We start from the raw sequence: 19,494 nt of genomic DNA on the forward strand, positions 1-19,494 counted from the left end.
CTGTTGGCCGTTTTTTGTCCGGTGTTTATCAAAAATGAATTTGGCTTCATGTATTTTGATATAAAATATATTTCCCCCCACAAATAAAGCACTTCAAAATGTGCAAATATTTTAAAGTTTTAGTAACTAATCCTGGAAAGTAAATTCCCCTTACCAGCCCCGCATGGCTGTAGTTAAACCCTAGTTCTCGAGATATAGTCCAATTGGCATGTTCTTCAATCACTGTCATGTCTGGAAACTTTACAGGGCTGCTAAACCAATCAAATTCCAGCTCTAAACATGGAGTTTCCTGAGGAAAAAAGAATTTTCATGATTGTTCTGAAACAAAATTATAAATTAGAAATCACTATAATCTAAACAAGTCGGTGTGTGTTACTAAGGCCGAAATTAGCATATAAGTATCAATTTACCTTATTCGGATTTGACCCAGTAACGCCAATAGGATTTAGCAGATCTTCCAGCCCATGCGGCACAGGCCACAGATTCAAAGCCATTTTCCCAGATACAAGAGTGTCTGTATAATCAAACATGTTTATATTTCCCCAAGCCAATGGGCAGTGTTCCTTTAAAAGATCAAATGATCATTAATAAATGAGAGTGAAGAGTGATCAAGTTATAGTACAATATTGGATTTCAAGAAATCAAGGGAGGAGGAAAAAGATTTTTGAAAAACTGAACTATGGAATCACACAATTATAAAAAGAACAGGAATACCTGTGGCACCTTAGAGACTAAAATTTATTAGAGCATAAGCTTTCATGGGCTACAGCCCACTTCATCAGATGCATAGAATGGAACATATAGTAAGAAGAGATATATATGTGTGTATACACACACACACACACAGTGGAAGTTGCCATACAAGCTGTAAGAGGCTAATTAATTAAGATGAGCTATCATCAGCAGGAGAAAAAAAAAAAACTTTTGTAGTGATAATCAAGATGCCCATTTAGACAGTTGACAAGAAGGCGTGAGGATAACTTAACTTAGGGAAATAGTGTTTTGGGTCATTACACATATTGAATCTATTTGTATTGTAGTGCATTGACACTATGGGAAGAGCCAGAAATAATACAATTTATCAAAAATGAAAGACAGTATAGTTAACAGCCACTATTTTTCCTATGTTTTTGACTAGCTTGGTTTCTTGATTTCTAAGTTTTCTAACCAAGAAAACAACAATACATGCACATGAAAGTCATGTGCATGCATGCTGAATCATATTTCACAATACTTTTTTTCAGGCAATCTTGTTTAGATATCAGGTTTCAGCTGGATTCAGGAAAATAGCATAGTAGAACCTTGCTATTAAGAATAATGTATTACCATAATTTTTTAAGTTAGCAAAAAGAGTGAAGCAAATAATTAAAAGACAAGAATTACATTGCAAGTTATACTCTTTTCATTTTGACAAATCTAGTTTTAATTTGTGATAATACTTAATTTACACTATATTACAGAACATATTACAAGATTTGTCATGAGATCATTACAGCACTATGTCTCTGCTATTAAACCCTTACTGTCAAATGGGGAGAGACAGTGTGTGTGAAAGCATGGATTAACAAATATGTAGGTTAGCAGAGAGCAAATTATGAAAGTTGTAGCATATTTTCCCTTTGAGACTTCAAACCTCTGTCTTGTCAGCTGCCAGGATAATCATTTCAAAGAACACAATCTAAACAGTTACAGCTGCCTGCTAGGATTTTTTCCCCAAGTAACTCTTTCAAGGATTTTAAACTGTACAAATCTACGAAGTCTTACACACTCACAAACAAAATAAATAAAAAATGGATAGTACATCAGAACACACACAACCAAAGTTTTTGAGCCTGGATGAATCAGCATCATGGACATTAAGGTCAGAAGGGACCATTATGATCGTCTAGTCTGACCTCCGGCACAATGCAGGTCATAGAATCTCACCTACCCACTCCTGTAACAAACCCCTAACCTATGTCTGAGCTATTGAAGTCCTCAAATCACGGTTTAAAGACTTCAAGGTGCAGAGAATCCTCCAGCAAGTGACACATGCCCCATGCTGCAGAGGACGGTGAAAAATCTCCAGGGCCTCTGCCAATCTGCCCTGGAGGAAAATTCCTTCCCGACCCCAAATATGGCGATCAGCTAAACCCTGAGCATGTGGGCAAGACTCACCAGCCAGACAACCAGGAAAGAACTCTCTGTAGTAACTCAGACCCCACCCCATATAACATCCCATCATAGGCCATTGGGCATATTTACCGCTAATAGTCAAAGATCAATTAATTGCCAAAATTAGGCTATCCCATCATACCTTCCCCTCCATAAACTTATCATCTTAGTCTTGAAGCCAGATATGTCTTTTGCCCCCACTGCTCCCCTTGAAAGGCTGTTCCAGAACTTTGCTCCTCTGATGGTTAGAAACCTGTGTCTTAAAGTTAGGATCCAAAACCCACATTTTAGGCACATCAGTAAAGCTTGCTGATTTTTTCGAATTGCTTAGCAATCCCAACTCCCATTTAAATCAAAAGGAGATGCAAGTGCTCAGCATCTTCGCACTCACACACACACACAGAGTGGTTTTTTGGTGCCTAAGAATGGCTTCAGGAACCTAACTTTAGGCACCCACATTTGAAAATTTTGGCCTGTCCCTTTCTGTTCAACTATACAGACCACAATTAGTGCTGCATAGATAATATACAACAAATATATCAGGTAACAAAAAAATTAATTTGTAGTAAATCAATAAAGTTAAGAGAAGTTTCTATACATCTTAGGTGATATTTTAATCAAATAAAAATTCAAGAAAATAGAAGATTTTGGTAAGACCAACTTCTATTCAAGCGTTGGCCAACTGTTCTTCCCAAACTTGGCTGCCTAGAGTTGTCTCTTACAACACATTAGAACTATTAAAATTTTTAAATATTTTACCTCCTTAGCACCCTTTCTACCCTTAACAGAGCAGATGGAAAGGCAAAGCCGAGCAGCACGTGGGAGATCAGGAATGTACATGTCATATGACAGCCATTCATTCCATCTGTGGGATTTTAAAAGTAAAATAAAAACCAGGTTAAAGCAGATAAAACTCAGTACATTTTAAAAAAAGAAAAGGAGTACCGGTGGCACCTTAGAGACTAACAAATTTATTAGAGCATAAGCTTTCGTGAGCTACAGCTCACTTCATCGGATGCATTTGGTGGAAAAAACAGAGGAGAGATTTATATACACACACACACAGAGAACATGAAACAATGGGTTTATCATACACACTGTAAGGAGAGTGATCACTTAAGATAAGCCATCACCAGCAGCAGGGGGGGGGAAAGGAGGAAAACCTTTCATGGTGACAAGCAAGGTAGGCTAATTCCAGCAGTTAACAAGAATATCAGAGGAACAGTGGGGGGTGGGGTGGGAGGGAGAAATACCAGGGGGAAATAGTTTTACTTTGTGTAATGACTCATCCATTCCCAGTCTCTATTCAAGCCTAAGTTAATTGTATCCAGTTTGCAAATTAATTCCAATTCAGCAGTCTCTCGTTGGAGTCTGTTTTTGAAGCTTTTTTGTTGAAGTATAGCCACTCTTAGGTCTGTAATCGAGTGACCAGAGAGATTGAAGTGTTCTCCAACTGGTTTTTGAATGTTATAATTCTTGACGTCTGATTTATGTCCATTCATTCTTTTACGTAGAGACTGTCCAGTTTGGCCAATGTACATGGCAGAGGGGCATTGCTGGCACATGATGGCATATATCACATTGGTAGATGCGCAGGTGAATGAGCCTCTGATAGTGTGGCTGATGTGATTAGGCCCTATGATGGTATCCCCTGAATAGATATGTGGACAGAGTTGGCAACGGGCTTTGTTGCAAGGATAGGTTCCTGGGTTAGTGGTTCTGTTGTGTGGTGTGTGGTTGCTGGTGAGTATTTGCTTCAGATTGGGGGGCTGTCTGTAAGCAAGGACTGGTCTGTCTCCCAAGATCTGTGAGAGTGATGGCTCGTCCTTCAGGATAGGTTGTAGATCCTTGATGATGCGTTGGAGAGGTTTTAGTTGGGGGCTGAAGGTGATGGCTAGTGGCGTTCTGTTGTTTTCTTTGTTGGGCCTGTCCTGTAGTAGGTGACTTCTGGGTACTCTTCTGGCTCTGTCAATCTGTTTCTTCACTTCAGCAGGTGGGTATTGTAGTTGTAGGAATGCATGATAGAGATCTTGTAGGTGTTTGTCTCTGTCTGAGGCGTTGGAGCAAATGCGGTTATATCGTAGCGCTTGGCTGTAGACAATGGATCGAGTGGTATGATCTGGATGAAAGCTAGAGGCATGTAGGTAGGAATAGCGGTCAGTAGGTTTCCGATATAGGGTGGTGGTTATGTGACCATCGCTTATTAGCACCGTAGTGTCCAGGAAGTGGATCTCTTGTGTGGACTGGTCCAGGCTGAGGTTGATGGTGGGATGGAAATTGTTGAAATCATGGTGGAATTCCTCAAGAGCTTCTTTTCCATGGGTCCAGATGATGAAGATGTCATCAATGTAGCGCAAGTAGAGTAGGGGCATTAGGGGACGAGAGCTGAGGAAGCGTTGTTCTAAGTCAGCCATAAAAATGTTGGCATACTGTGGGGCCATGCGGGTACCCATCGCAGTGCCGCTGATTTGAAGGTATACATTGTCACCAAATGTGAAATAGTTATGGGTCAGGACAAAGTCACAAAGTTCAGCCACCAGGTTAGCCGTGACAATATCGGGGATACTGTTCCTGACGGCTCGTAGTCCATCTTCGTGTGGAATGTTGGTGTAGAGGGCTTCTACATCCATAGTGGCTAGGATGGTGTTTTTAGGAAGATCACCAATGGACTGTAGTTTCCTCAGGAAATCGGTGGTGTCTCGAAGATAGCTGGGAGTGCTGGTAACGAAGGGCCTGAGGAGGGAGTCTACATAGCCAGACAATCCTGCTGTCAGGGTGCCAATGCCTGAGATGATGGGGCGTCCAGGATTTCCAGGTTTATGGATCTTGGGTAGCAGATAGAATACCCCAGGTCGGGGCTCCAGGGGTGTGTCTGTGCGGATTTGTTCTTGTGCTTTTTCAGGGAGTTTCTTGAGCAAATGCTGTAGTTTCTTTTGGTAACTCTCAGTGGGATCAGAGGGTAATGGCTTGTAGAAAGTGGTGTTGGAGAGCTGCCTAGTAGCCTCTTGTTCATACTCCGACCTATTCATGATGACGACAGCACCTCCTTTGTCAGCCTTTTTGATTATGATGTCAGAGTTGTTTCTGAGGCTGTGGATGGCACTGTGTTCTGCATGGCTGAGGTTATGGGGTAAGCGATGCTGCTTTTCCACAATTTCAGCTCGTGCACGTCGGCGGAAGCAGTCTATGTAGAAATCCAGGCTGCTGTTTCGACCTTCAGGAGGAGTCCACCCAGAATCCTTCTTTTTGTAGTGTTGGCAGGAAGGTCTCTGTGGGTTAATATGTTGGTCAGAGGTGTGTTGGAAATATTCCTTGAGTCTGAGACGTCGAAAATAGGATTCTAGGTCACCACAGAACTGTATCATGTTCGTGGGGGTGGAGGGGCAAAAGGAGAGGCCCCGAGATAGGACAGATTCTTCTGCTGGGCTAAGAGTATAGTTGGATAGATTAACAATATTGCTGGGTGGGTTACGGGAACCATTGTTGTGGCCCCTTGTGGCATATAGTAGTTTAGATAGCTTAGTGTCCTTTTTCTTTTGTAGAGAAGCAAAGTGTGTTTTGTAAATGGCTTGTCTAGTTTTTGTAAAGTCCAGCCACGAGGAAGTTTGTGTGGAAGGTTGGTTCTTTATGAGAGTATCCAGTTTTGAGAGCTCATTCTTAATCTTTCCCTGTTTGCTGTAGAGGATGTTGATCAGGTGATTCCGCAGTTTCTTTGAGAGTGTGTGGCACAAGCTGTCAGCATAGTCTGTGTGGTATGTAGATTGTAATGGATTTTTTACCTTCAGTCCTTTCGGTATGATGTCCATCTGTTTGCATTTGGAGAGGAAGATGATGTCTGTCTGTATCTGTGCGAGTTTTTTCATGAAGTTGACAGATTTCCACTCTATACGGCTAAATTCAGTGCCTTGCATAATCACAGGTTTCAGAGTAGCAGCCGTGTTAGTCTGTATTCGCAAAAAGAAAAGGAGTACCGGTGGCACCTTAGAGACTAACAAATTTATTAGAGCATAAGCTTTAATAATAATAAGAATGAATGGACATAAATCAGACGTCAAGAATTATAACATTCAAAAACCAGTTGGAGAACACTTCAATCTCTCTGGTCACTCGATCACAGATCTTAGAGTGGCTATACTTCAACAAAAAAGCTTCAAAAACAGACTCCAACGAGAGACTGCTGAATTGGAATTAATTTGCAAACTGGAGACAATTAACTTAGGCTTGAATAGAGACTGGGAATGGATGAGTCATTACACAAAGTAAAACTATTTCCCCCTGGTATTTCTCCCTCCCACCCCACCCCCCACTGTTCCTCTGATATTCTTGTTAACTGCTGGAATTAGCCTACCTTGCTTGTCACCATGAAAGGTTTTCCTCCTTTCCCCCCCCTGCTGCTGGTGATGGCTCATCTTAAGTGATCACTCTCCTTACAGTGTGTATGATAAACCCATTGTTTCATGTTCTCTGTGTGTGTGTATATAAATCTCTCCTCTGTTTTTTCCACCAAATGCATCCGATGAAGTGAGCTGTAGCTCACGAAAGCTTATGCTCTAATAAATTTGTTAGTCTCTAAGGTGCCACCGGTACTCCTTTTCTTTTTGCGAATACAGACTAACACGGCTGCTACTCTGAAATCAGTACATTTTAGTTAGTAAATAGATTCAAAATGAAATGGAAAAATCAGAGTGTTTCTCCTCCAAGGATATTAAATATATATTTCTACTCTAGGAAAGCATCATCATCAAAATAGCACTTTCTGACTGAGCAGATCAGCTACCTACATGTATTCATCCACATCTACTGCTTTTAGTCACCAAAGTCCTTACTGCTTTTTACTCTAGTTAGCCCTGCAGAACCAATGTCATTCAGAGAAAATGAGCTGGATTTTTATTCCTTTTTGGGCACCATCAACAGAATTGTTTACCAAATTCAATCAACATTTGCGCAGACTCCCTGACTGTAATTGTCAATGTTGGCCTAGTCTGACAACATGGATTTGCATAGCTGTTATTGAGGGTTTAATCTGGCCTGCAAATCTTTAATTATTCATGAAGATGCATATGAAGCAAAGAAGTTGGCTTGACTCTCAGAGCCCAGTTTGAGTTGCAAGAGCTAGTTAGTAGAAAATGCGTGTTTCTACTTGTAAACTCAGTATTGGGATCATTGGGAGACAAACAATACCATATTTATCGTTACATTACAATATAGAGCCACGCACTTTTAAGCACTTTAGTAGGCTTAAGTCGAGCAAAAAAATTTAAGCACGTCAGAACACTATGCAACTAATATGTAAGGATGCGGGTTTGTCATGGAGGTCACGGATTCCGTGACGTTCTATGACCTCCGTGACTTCTACAGCAGCCGGTGTGCCTGGCTCAGGGACAGCTCAAGCAGCCCTTGCACCAGGCGCACTGGCCGCTGCTGAGACGGTCTCGGGCCCCCGCGAGCAGCAGAGTTTGGGTCTGGGAGGGGGCAGGGGTGTTTACCTGGGTGCCCCTCGGAAGCGGTGACATCCCCCTTGCTCAGCTGCTAGGCAGAGGCCTGGCTAGGCGCTTTGCATGCTGCCTCCACCCAGAGCACTGGCTTCGCAGCTCCCATTGGCCTGGAACTGTGGCCAATGGGAGCTGCGGGAGCAGTGCCTGCAGGTCAAGGCCTGCAGACCTGCTTGGCCATGCCTCCATCTAGCAGCTGAGCAAGGGGGACGTTGCCCACTTCCAGGGAGCCCCCCAGGTAAATGCTGCCCAGAGCCCACCTCATCCCATCCCGTGCCTCAACCCCCTGCCCCCTCCCACACCCAAACTTTTCTGCTGCTGCTGGGGAGTGGGGGAAAGGCGTGCAGCTAGGTAGGGAGCCTGCGACCCTGCCAACTTCCCTCCCGCACCCCCAACACTAGCGGGGGTCCCGAGCTGTGCACCACCACCTACACCTGCCCAGCACCAGCAGGGGTCTCAGGCCCCCCCTCCCCCAAGCAGCCAGGCTTCCCTTGCCCAGCACCCACAGGGCCCCCAGGCAGCAACCCTCCCTCCACCCCCCCCCCGCAAGTTTTATTCACTGGTATTTTAGTAAAAGTCATGGACAAGTCACAAGCCGTGAATCCAAGCTGAACAGTCCCAGTCTTTTTCTCTCCTCATATGGAAGCTGTTTCAAACCCCTAATCATTTTTGTTGCCCTTCTCTGTACATTCTCCATTTCTAATGCATCTTTTTTGAGATGGGGCAACCAAAACTGCATGCAGTATTTAAAGTGTGGGCGCACCATGACTTTATAAAGTGGCATTATGATATTTTCTGTCTTATTATCTAACCCTTTCCTAATGGTTCCTAATATTGTTCGCTTTTTTGACTGCAGCTGCACATTAAGCAGATGTTTGCAGAGAACTATCCACGACTCCAAGATCTCTTTCTTGAGTGATAATAGCTAATTTAGACCCCCATCAGTTTGTATGTAGAGTTAGGATTATGTTTTCCAGCATGTATTACTCTGCATTTATCAATACTGAATATCAACTGCCATTTTGCTGCCCAGTTACAAAAGGATTTCACAAAACTGGGTAATTCTTCAAAGTCTGCTTTGGACATAACTATCTTGAGTAATTTTGTATCGTCTGCAAACTTTTCTACTTCACTGTTTACCCCTTTTTCCAGATCATTTATGAATATGTTGAACAGCACTGGTCCCCGGATAAACTCTTGAGGGACACCACCATTTACCTCTCTGCATTGTGAAAACTGACCCTTTGTTTCCTATCTTTTTACCAGTTACTGATCCATGAGAGAACTTTCCCTCTTATCCCATGACTGTTTACTTTGCTTACGAGCCTTTGGTGAGGGATCTTGTCAAAGGCTCTGAAAGTCCAAGTACACTATATGCACTGGATCACGCTTGCCCACATGCTTGTTGACCCCCTCAAAAGAATTCTAATAGATTCTTTCCATTCAAAATATGGAAAGGTCAAGTGACAGGCACGCATGTGCGAGCGGGAGCATGCCAATAAGCGCTACTGAAAAAGACCAAGTGATGGTCTGAGAGGGGGAACTCAGCAACAGAGAGATCAGACAGACCAGCACTTGGTGAATTTCCACATCAACAGTTCTTTTGGTGAAAGGGAGAGTTGAACCAAGGCTAACAAGATAATTCATTTTCCTATTAACAATATGTAGGACACATTAGATTATTTGTTACCATTTGTATTGTTTATTCAGCATGGATAGTGAAACTAGGCCAGTCTGTTTATAGTCAATTCACTGTCTGGTTCTCATGAACCAGTTTGCTACTACGTTTGGTTTCTTGTCTTGGGTGGATGAAGCTCCCCTGCAAGAGGCTAATGCAAAAGGGATATGGATGCAGATTCTGGAATGCAAATGAGCTATATCAAGTAATATAATCCTCCACCAAGAGAAAAGGGTGGCCTGTCATGAAGCTTATAGTGAGCGCAAACTTCAGAGGCGGTGGATGCCAGTATGCGCCACCTTCATTTCCATCCACATGATCTTCTCAGGGATAGAAAAACAAAAGTGCACACAGCCTCTTACATAGTAGGGAGCTAAAGTACAGCAAGGTTGAAAAGATTCCCTTTAAGTGAATTCATGCTGCAGTCGCTACAGACCTCATAACCCCAACATAGCCACAATCCCTGTTGTTGGCTGCTAGTACCTGCTACAAGATAACTAGGGATATGGAGTGGCAACTTTTCCTGAAAGTTTCTTCTCCTGAAATTACAATACAGGGGGGAAAATGGCTATCTTGCAGCCTCAAGAGCTTTGGAGAAGAGCCAGTGGCCAAAGTCAAAGAACGGAGAAACTTTTATAATGAATATGATAATGTTCTGGACTAACACCTTTCATCATTCTTTCCCTAAAGAGACTTCCTCCCCAAACATCCCTACACTATATTAACATTGCAGATAAACTGAACCACAGCTACTGGAAGAGAGAAATTATTTTTCAATAACCATATATTCTGTTAGACCTGTTAATTATATAATATCTATTCATTCCCTTGGAGAGCAGTAGTGTTTGCAAGCAAAATTTAAATCCCAACTAATAAACTTTTCTAAAGACAGGCAAGGTCAATCAGATAGAAAATGTGAATTTGGAATTATTTTGAATACACTCTGGGTCTGATCCAGGCAGATACTGAGACCCCACAACTATCGTTAAAGCCAGAAAGCAAGCATTGAAGAAACCGCAGAGTACTTTTTGGAGATTAAGACCTTTGTTTTAAATTCACTGGCATACATTTGTATCACACACATTTTGTATTTACATCACAATCATTTGAATTTCCACATTTCAATTTTAGACACAAATCAAGGTAGATCTAATCTATTTAGGTTGTCAAATTAATTAACTTCCACTCTAGCAAATTGCTCTCTGATCTTCTCTCAGTGGTGCCTACTATCTTATCTGCTTTCCAGCCAGGGAAACTGCTTGATGGTAAAAATTGGTACTGACAGAATCTAATGCTGCTTTAGAAAGCTCTGGAAATCAGATTTCCCTGAATTGTTACAGTAGCATCATTTACCTGGGATTGGAACAAGGTACCCTTTGAGTATTCACATTGTCACATAATGGTTCTCCTCCATGGTAGATACCAGTTCGGACATATATCTGAAAATAACGTGTTTAAGCATTAGCACCTGTTATAGCCCATTTGAGTACTAGACCCTAGTCTGAACAAAAGTATTACTGTAAAAACCATCACTATTAGATGCTGATTAGAACCATATGTCACACACTAATTTCTATCAATTTGAGATAAACCTGGCATAAATGAGTTCACATACTGTAAAGTATTCTTACTGTGCTTCTAGTACAAAATTTTAGTTCACTATCTCTGCATCACCATTTCAAAGTTAATTATGACTGCATTTCAAATAACAACTAAGTAACAACACAACTGGAATTTATCCTTGATTACCAGGGCAAGCCACGGAGATGGAAGGACAAACTGAGCGACTTCCAAGCACACAAAAAGAGGTAGGATGGTAACAGTTTAGGCTGAATGCAATTATCCCCCTTGTTTTTTCTCTTTCTTTCAAGTAAGGGTAGCAAACTTGTCCACAGCACTGTTCAAACAAAAACTTGTCCCAGTTCTTATAGTAATGGGCTCTTTAAGCTTAGTATTTGTTGTTTTAAGATACACAATAAAAATCCTTACTTTCATTTTTCCTGTTTCTCCCCCAGTTTATTTTAGATGAATCACCAAATTAAGACCCGATACTACAAATTGCTAAGCATTCAACTCAGAACCTCAGTGCTTTGGGTTTCACAGATTGCAAGTTACAGTAATATGTAAAAGGGAAAAAATTAAAAGTTTTATGATGCTTCTTGTTAAAAGAATAAGACCAAAATTCTCAGATTTGGGTGTCTAAAACAAGTGGCCTAATTTTCTAATATGTCATGTAATCCCTAGTACCCACTGAAATCAATGTCAGCTGAAGGTGCTAAAAAACTCTGAAAAATCAGGTAATGTATTTGGATACATAAAGAAAGATTTAGGTATTTTAGGCAGCCAAGTTCGAAAGCATGGGCCTGAATTTATATACTGACTTCTATGTTTGTCAAAAGAAAAAAAGATGGCATTGGGAGCAGTGTATGCACACATCATTTTCAACTTCTGGAAGATGCTTTCAATTTTTTGTTTTGTTTTTTTAAAGAAGAGTTTATATGGCCTTTTCAAATACACTGCAGCTTAACCAAACAAGGAAAAAATGATGATGGTCTATCACAGGGATGGGCAAACTTTTTGGCCCGAGGACCACATCTGTGAATAGACATTGTATGGTGGGCCATGAATGCTCACAAAATTGGGGTTGGGGTGAGGGCTCTGTTGGGGGTGAGGGCTGCGGGGTGGGGCCAGAAATGAGGAGTGCAGGGTGTGGGAAGTGGCTCCGGGCTGGAGCATGGGGTGAGTAGCAGAGGGGTGTTAGGGCTTCGGCTGGGGGTGCAGAGTTCGGGGTGTAAAAGGGTGCTCTGCGCTGGGACTGAGGGGTGCAGGGGGGTGAGAGCTCTGGCTGGGGGTGAGGGCTCTGGAGTGGAGCTGGGGATGAGGAGTTTGGGGTTCAGGAGTGTGCTCTGGGCTAGGAATGAGGGGTTTGGAGGTTGGGAGGGGGATTAGGGCTGAGGTAGGGGGTTGGGGCATGGAGAGGGCTCAGGGGTGCAGACTCTAGGCGGGACTTATCTCAAGCGGCTCCTGGAAGCAGTGGCATGTCCCTCCTCCAGCTCCTATGCTGGGGCGTAGCCAGGCGGCTCTGCACGCTGCCCCGTGCACAGGCACTGCCCCTGCAACTCCCATTGGAGAGCTGGAGGGGGCCAGTGGAGCGTGTAGGAGTTGGAGGGGGGCCGTGCCTCTGCTTCTGGGAGCTGCGTAGAGTGGCCCCGACCCTGCTCCCGAGCTGGAGCACCGGAGCAGGGCCACGCTGCTGCTTCCGGAAGCCACGTGGAGCAGCCCCCAACCCTGTGCCCCAGATGGGGTGCCGGAGCAGGGCAAGTTCCAGGACCCGCTCCACAGCGGGAGCTCGAGGGCCAGCTTAAAACGGCTGGTGGGCCGGAACCGGCCCGCGGGCCATAGTTTGCTCACCCCCAGTCTATCATGTAATTTTAGTTAGAAAATTTGCTTTGAAAATATAAACTTTGCTAGTTTTGTGTGTGCTCCATATGCTCCAAGGTCCTGTCCAATACTCACTGGTCAGTGGGAGTCCTTCCATTGACTTAAGTGTGAATTAGGCCCCTAATTAACACTAGCAGCTGGTGTCAACATATACTGTTGACCAGCTGATTCCCTAATTTTGTTAGAGAGGCCTATTGAACTGAGTGTGGCTCAGTGTTTTCATTCTGATTCTAAGCAATATTTTAACATCCATGCATTCAGAATTTCACTCACTTTGTCAATGTCTCGAATGTTTACATTTACATAGGTGGCACAAAGAATTCTTATCCTGAGAGCACTGTTTATGGCCCAGAGAGATTTGGCTGAAGCTTCGCCATTCATGTATGGTGTAGCTGTAGAGATCCGTCTGGAATAAGATGGCATTGTAAAGGTATCCAGTGGCAGCTGGGTATAAAGGCTTTCCTTAGCCATCAGCATCAGGTTGGGCATTCGGCCAAGCATTATACAACTTCTTATGTACTGCAATAGTTGGAAGAAGAAGAAGAAGAAAAAAAAATATTTTGCTGTATTTTCTTTGTAATCAATGCTTAAAAATATTAAAGGAAAGCATACATAAAATCCAAAAGGCTAAGAAAATTACATTTAATGCTCTAATGTAGCAGCTATCTTTACAGCATCCTTTACATTGTTTTCAGTTACACCAATGTTTTTAACTAGCTTGTTGCACATGACCAAGCAGGCAGCAGGATATACAAATTTTAAGAAAAAAATAATCATTGTCTGCAGCAGTACACATTCTATCTGAATTCCATATTTCCAGCTAGCAGTAAAGGGCTGGAGGAGTCTTGTTACAATAGTGGTACAGTCTCTAAAGAGAAAGCAACACAACTCAGTCTCTGTCACCAGGTCTATTGAGTAACACTGATGTCTGCTCCAGACGGAGCTGTTCACCCACTCTTCCATCCAGTGGTTCCCTGTCAAAGTGATGGATATTACTTAAGACAAAAAACCACAAGGCTGGGACGGGGGAGAGAGAAAAAAAAAAGAAAAAAAAAACTCAAAGAAAAATTAAAAACAACTTAGCTATAATTTCTGCAGTGGAGTGATACTCCTTATTACTATTTCAATAACCACAAAGCAAATAGGAGTTAGAATATCTATTTCTAAATAAAAATGTCATTTACAGTAGTCATGTCTATTTTGTAATTTAGCACCCTCTCTCTCAGAAACTTAGGGTGATATTTCCAAAAGTGGTCAGCACTGCCCTTTACTTCATTAGAATAAATTCCCACTGACTTCAGTGGAGTCTGGGTAGGCCAAAGCTGAGCACTTCTGTTGCATTTTTATTTATACTGCAATTATCTGTACACAGTAAATTCAACTGCACAAAAATTTAAGCTAGTTGCCTAATGTTATAAATTTTCATTTTCTGCCTTCTGAATTAGTTTAAGAAATGAAACGAGTCAATCACAATCTTAATATGTCATTCTCTTACTGCACTCCCAATTTTAATTCTTCTAGTGTATTTTTAAATAAATCCATTAATTTACAACAAGTAACTCACCTTATACTGGCTCAGAGGATATTTTTCTAGCAAGTATTCATCACAGCCGCACACTTTTAAAATATACTTGCCCTGGTACTCTAAAACGCAGAGTTTTAGTTGTTCAGATGACAGCAACATACTTCGTGTTTTTTTCCTGATTGCTTCAGCAATAACTTGCTCAGGAACACAATCATGGTTGATTTTTAAGGTATATTTCTGTTTGTCATTGTTCGGGGACACTATTACCCATATCACCACTATTATTTGCCCTGGAATAATGTGAAACAACATCAGATTCTATTATTGTCCATACACAGTCTTCTAAAGAAACTTGTCAGACTTGGAATTGCTTGTCATAATCCCTACTGAAAGAACATGCAGGTGCAATTCACAGCCCAAAGTGCAGAGAACCTTCTACAAAAGGTGCTCAGTGGACTCTACTTACACTGACTTCCGAAAAAGTCATTCTGGTCTTACTGTCCAAGTACATGTACATTCAAACTGTCATTTAACTACAAAACTATTTCTAAACAACTAGTACTTATTCAGCCAATCTTTTTCCACCGACAATATGACTATTCTGTAACTAAGGCCTAAAAGATAGTTTTATGTTTCCAGGATCATTTAATTCTACATGTTCTAAATATTAGAGACACTTCTGAACTCAGACAAAAATGCTAATAGCAGCTGACAAATCAGTCCACTCTGTCACATAATCACTGAAACAGTTGCATCAATCAGTGCAATAACTGATTCATGAATGCATCCGATGAAGTGAGCTGTAGCTCACGAAAGCTTATGCTCTAATAAATTTGTTAGTCTCTAAGGTGCCACAAGTACTCCTTTTCTTTTTGCAATAACTGGATAACTCAAGCTGTAAAAGAGTTTTCCTAGAATATAGAAAATTGAACTATGAGACATTTCTTTTGAGTTCAACTCCTCCTAAGCAGGTTATCCTGACTGAAGACAAAGCGTGTAACCAAACTGTAAGATGTTGCTACAGTGTATTAAATATACTACATAAATAATGATTCACTTGTCTGCCATCACGAATTGTACTAACTGAAATTTTTGTTAAAAGAAATAAGTACCATTAAGCCGTTAGAGCAAACATTTGTTTTACCTTTATCTAGTTTACTGTATATGTGCTTGGGCAGTTCAGGTGAAGATTCAACATTTGGTGGACAGACATATAATGCTCTACTATGGGGTGCATTCACATCTCGAAGATCCACTGCTTCTTTACAAACATTAAGAATATTTCTTCTGAAGTCCTGTACTTCTGGATCCTTAACCATATCAAATTCACAGACAGGCATGCCAATAGCAAAACCTAAGATATTGAAAAAATACTTAAATTGTCAGTGACTAATAAATATATTGCAGTAAATTTTTCATAGAAATACTATTTTTCTATTGCCGACAGAACAAACATCTTGTATTTAAGCAGCTTATAAAAGCAATTCAAAATGCTTGTTCACACTTTATATTAGCTACTAGTCCTCCACTCCTGCAGTTATGCTGTATAATGAAATCAACCTTATAATGAAAAGGAGTACTTGTGGCACCTTAGAGACTAACAAATTTATTTGAGCATAAGCTTTTGTGAGCTACAGCTCACTTCATCGCTGAAGTGAGCTGTAGCTCACAAAAGCTTATATTCAAATAAATTTGTTAATCTCTAAGGTGCCACAAGTACTCCTTTTCCTTTTGCGAATACAGACTAACACGGCTGCTACTCTGAAACCAACCTTATAATGACAGGTTTCAGAGTAGCAGCCGTGTTAGTCTGTATTTGCAAAAAGAAAAGGAGTACTTGTGGCACCTTAGAGACTAACAAATTTATTAGAGCATAAGCTTTCGTGAGCTACAGCTCACTTCATCGGATGCATTTGGATGCATCCGATGAAGTGAGCTGTAGCTCACGAAAGCTTGTGCTCTAATAAATTTGTTAGTCTCTAAGGTGCCACAAGTACTCTTTTTCTTTTTGCAACCTTATAATGCAACAGTGTACCTGGTAAATCTGGCAGTACTAAACCCAGGAGCACATGAAAAGGTTAGAAAGGGATATACGCTCACTGAAGTAACCTGGGGAGCTTCTGGGTTACTATTGGATGCCTCCCCCTGCCCTTATCACAGCCAACATCCTCCAACAGGAATAGGACTAAATGAGACTTCCTCTGAAGTCAGTCAATGAAGCTCCTTAATTTAGCCAGAGGAGTTGCTGTTACATGACTCTCCCCAGACCTTGACTGGGTTTCACACAGAGTGCTCAGAGCCCTCCTCAGCTTTCCTCTATAAACTTCCAGATCTACTTTACTGCATGCCAACTTTTCAATATTCTAGAATAGCTACAAGATTTAAGCTTTGACTGTCACATTAGGCACTTAACTCTTGAAGATTCAGCAAGGGACCAATCCTGCACATTTTTTCCTCAAGCATGTAGTCCCATTTATCTCAGCTGGACTACCCACAGAAGTAAATGTTTACAGGATGGAACCCTCAGATTCTGGGCATCACTTCAGAAAAATTCTATGGGGATTGAGGTGGCATGCAAAGTTGTATCAGCATCCCCATTTCCGCCTCCTGCTGAGGCCACAATTGCTTGTGATGGGTTATTCGGCCAGTCCCATCCAGGGGGCTGGGGAGGGTGTCCTCACTGACAGCTGGCTGAGGGCAGGTATTGAGCCTGATTTGTTCCAGACTCAGCTTTGGCACAGGCTGCCACCCGAGAAGCAGTGCTGACAATGCGGTCAGTAGAAGCCCCAGCCTGACCCAATGCCCCTGCAGGCCCAGGGGAGACACCAAAGTGCTAGTTGGTGAGGAGCTATGGCAAGTCTGGGCGGAGGGCCAAACCAACTGCCCCCCACCACATAGCAAATGACACCTCTGCTCAGATTGTACTGATAAGTGATTAAGAGAACCTATTCAGGACCACTTTGTATTTTAAAAAACTTTCCTGAACTTGGAAAAGAGTCTATACCAGGGGTTCTCAAACTGGGGGTCATGACCCCTTAGAGGGTCACAGGGTTATGATGTGGGGGTCGTAAGCTGTCAGTCTCTACCCCCAAACCCCACTTCACCTCCAGCATTTATAATTGTGTTAAATATTTTTAAAAATTTGTTTTTAATTTATAAGGGGGGGTTGCACTCAGAGGCTTGCTGTGTGAAAGGGGTCACCAATACAAAAGTTTGAGAACCAGTGGTCTATAATAACCGCCTGGTTTATCCTAAGTAACGTTTTGGGGCACCCTGGGGGGAAAAAAAAATAAGTTCTCACTTGAAACGTCCCTACAACAATAAATTTAACATGCATCTGTTAGAGACTTTAAGATTGGCTCATACAACTTATTTTTAGCATGAATATTTACTGTAGTACCACATTCAAGTGAGCAGTAAAGTTGCAAACTCAATGAAAAAAGTGAAGATTTTTATCACCATGTTTTATCTACAAGATTTTATTTTACAAAATATAGTTATCTGATTTTTCTGACTGACAGACTGGAACAGGATAAGAAGAAAGCATTTATATAAAACTGGTTTGCTCTAGTGATTATTCCAAACAGTTCTCAGTCAATCAAATACACCAAGCAGTGAGAAAACTCACTCAACATTATAAAAGAAAAGAAGGGGTGAGCCAACTGGTTTTGTACTGTGATGTGGTTATACCTGTAAAACACATTGGTGTTCAGTGCAGGATAAATTACAAAAGCATACTACCATACTTTGCATTATTAAACTAAACATTCCCACTCTGGTTTGAAAAAGTTTACCAGACATCTAAATGCCAAGTGGACGGGAGGAGGGGAAAGCACCCTCCTAAAGATGCAGCTCCTGCAGTGTAAAGATTGTGTGTTTATCGAGTACTCTAACTGCAACATATTGTCTACTTGTTATTTAACACATTTGTAAAAAGTGTGTTACTAACTTCTTACACCCGCTGGCTTCTCTTTACTTTTCCTCTTCTCTCTGTCCTTTTTAATAATTAATCATTTTCTGTGGTATTTGCACTGTTTTTCTTTTTCTCTCTTTCCTTCAACTACCATTGATCTCTCTCTTTCCTTTATTAGGGATTGTTTCTGATGTTCATTCTACCTTTCCCACTTCTTCCCCTGTTCCTCCCCCATCTCATTCTCTCTGTGAAGTCTTTTCTAAGCATGCATTTTAAAAAAATAAAAAAAATAAAAATCAAGACTTTTTTTTTAAACTATTCATTTAAATCAGGTTGAGGCTTTGTAAAACCAATTAGCACTCTGTATTAACACATTACATTAAATTTATAATGAACTAGCCTATTTGAATTTTCCAAAATAGCTATATATAGGCAAAAGAAAAAAAAATATCAAAAATGAAGGCTCTGATCTTGTAAACACATAAGCAGGTACATAACTCTGCTCACAGAAATAGTGCCACTAACTTCAATGGGATTACTCATTTGCTACAAGCTAAGTGCTAAGTGTTTGCAGCACTGGGGGCTAAAATTGTATTTTATTAAAAACTTCTCTCAGTAGCACAAATTCTTTGTCATTTCAAAACAAAACTGCTTCAGTGTTAAAGAAAATTTCAATACATTAAACAAAGTTATTGCAAACTTTATTCAAAAAAAAAAAACACAAAAAAACACCACAACACACCAAAAACCAAACACACAAAAATCACTGGTTTCAGAGTAGCAGCCGTGTTAGTCTGTATTCGCAATAAATTTGTTAGTCTCTAAGGTGCCACAAGTACTCCTTTTCTTTTTACAAAAATCACTCAAACCCCAAAGTTTTCAGAAGCAGGAACCTAAAAGTTAGGCTCCCAAGACACACAGTATGGATGTTAATGAAATCCTGGACTTGTCTTCATTTTAAGTGTGAAACTTCTTAGAAGAAAACCTCTAATAATCTGAAATTCTACTAATTAAACAAGTAGAAAACTTGCAGGAAACTAATTAAACAAGTAGAAAATATCCACTTTAGCCATGGAAAAATATAAAATAGGGAGAGAAAGAATTAGCAACATATAAATAAAAAAATCTGATTTGAATTATAAATATTACTCGATATTTTAAAAATCATGATTTTTTTATACACTCTGTCTTGTTTCCTCCATTTTCCTTTCCTTCCACTCTCTCATTCACACCCACAAACTCACCCTACCTACTTATACCCACCCCTTCATACACTTTTCAAGTCCTAATA

The 19,494-nt window shown here is 41.0% G+C and overlaps 1 protein-coding gene across 5 annotated transcripts in view; it reads right to left on the bottom strand.

Annotated features, from left to right (window-relative positions):
* PIK3CA (phosphatidylinositol-4,5-bisphosphate 3-kinase catalytic subunit alpha) overlaps positions 1 to 19,494 on the bottom strand; it is a 76,754-nt gene that overhangs the window by 24,327 nt on the left and 32,933 nt on the right. For 4 of the 5 annotated variants that reach the window (XR_006274077.1, XM_038415576.2, XM_038415577.2 and 1 more), the window contains exons 3-9: positions 15,435 to 15,644; positions 14,330 to 14,580; positions 13,039 to 13,284; positions 10,678 to 10,763; positions 2,914 to 3,019; positions 411 to 563; positions 155 to 289 (exon numbers count right to left, since the gene is read on the bottom strand). Coding sequence is in view for 4 of the 5 variants with exons in the window: in XM_038415576.2 (XP_038271504.1) it covers positions 155 to 289; positions 411 to 563; positions 2,914 to 3,019; positions 10,678 to 10,763; positions 13,039 to 13,284; positions 14,330 to 14,580; positions 15,435 to 15,644 (1,187 nt within the window). In the remaining variant the exon portion in view is untranslated. The remainder of the gene's footprint in view (positions 1 to 154; positions 290 to 410; positions 564 to 2,913; positions 3,020 to 10,677; positions 10,764 to 13,038; positions 13,285 to 14,329; positions 14,581 to 15,434; positions 15,645 to 19,494) is intronic. The other variant, XM_038415583.2, reaches the window with a different exon arrangement.

This window comes from Dermochelys coriacea, chromosome 9 (assembly GCF_009764565.3).
Source record: "Dermochelys coriacea isolate rDerCor1 chromosome 9, rDerCor1.pri.v4, whole genome shotgun sequence".
In the NCBI taxonomy this organism is placed as follows: Eukaryota; Metazoa; Chordata; order Testudines; family Dermochelyidae; genus Dermochelys; species Dermochelys coriacea.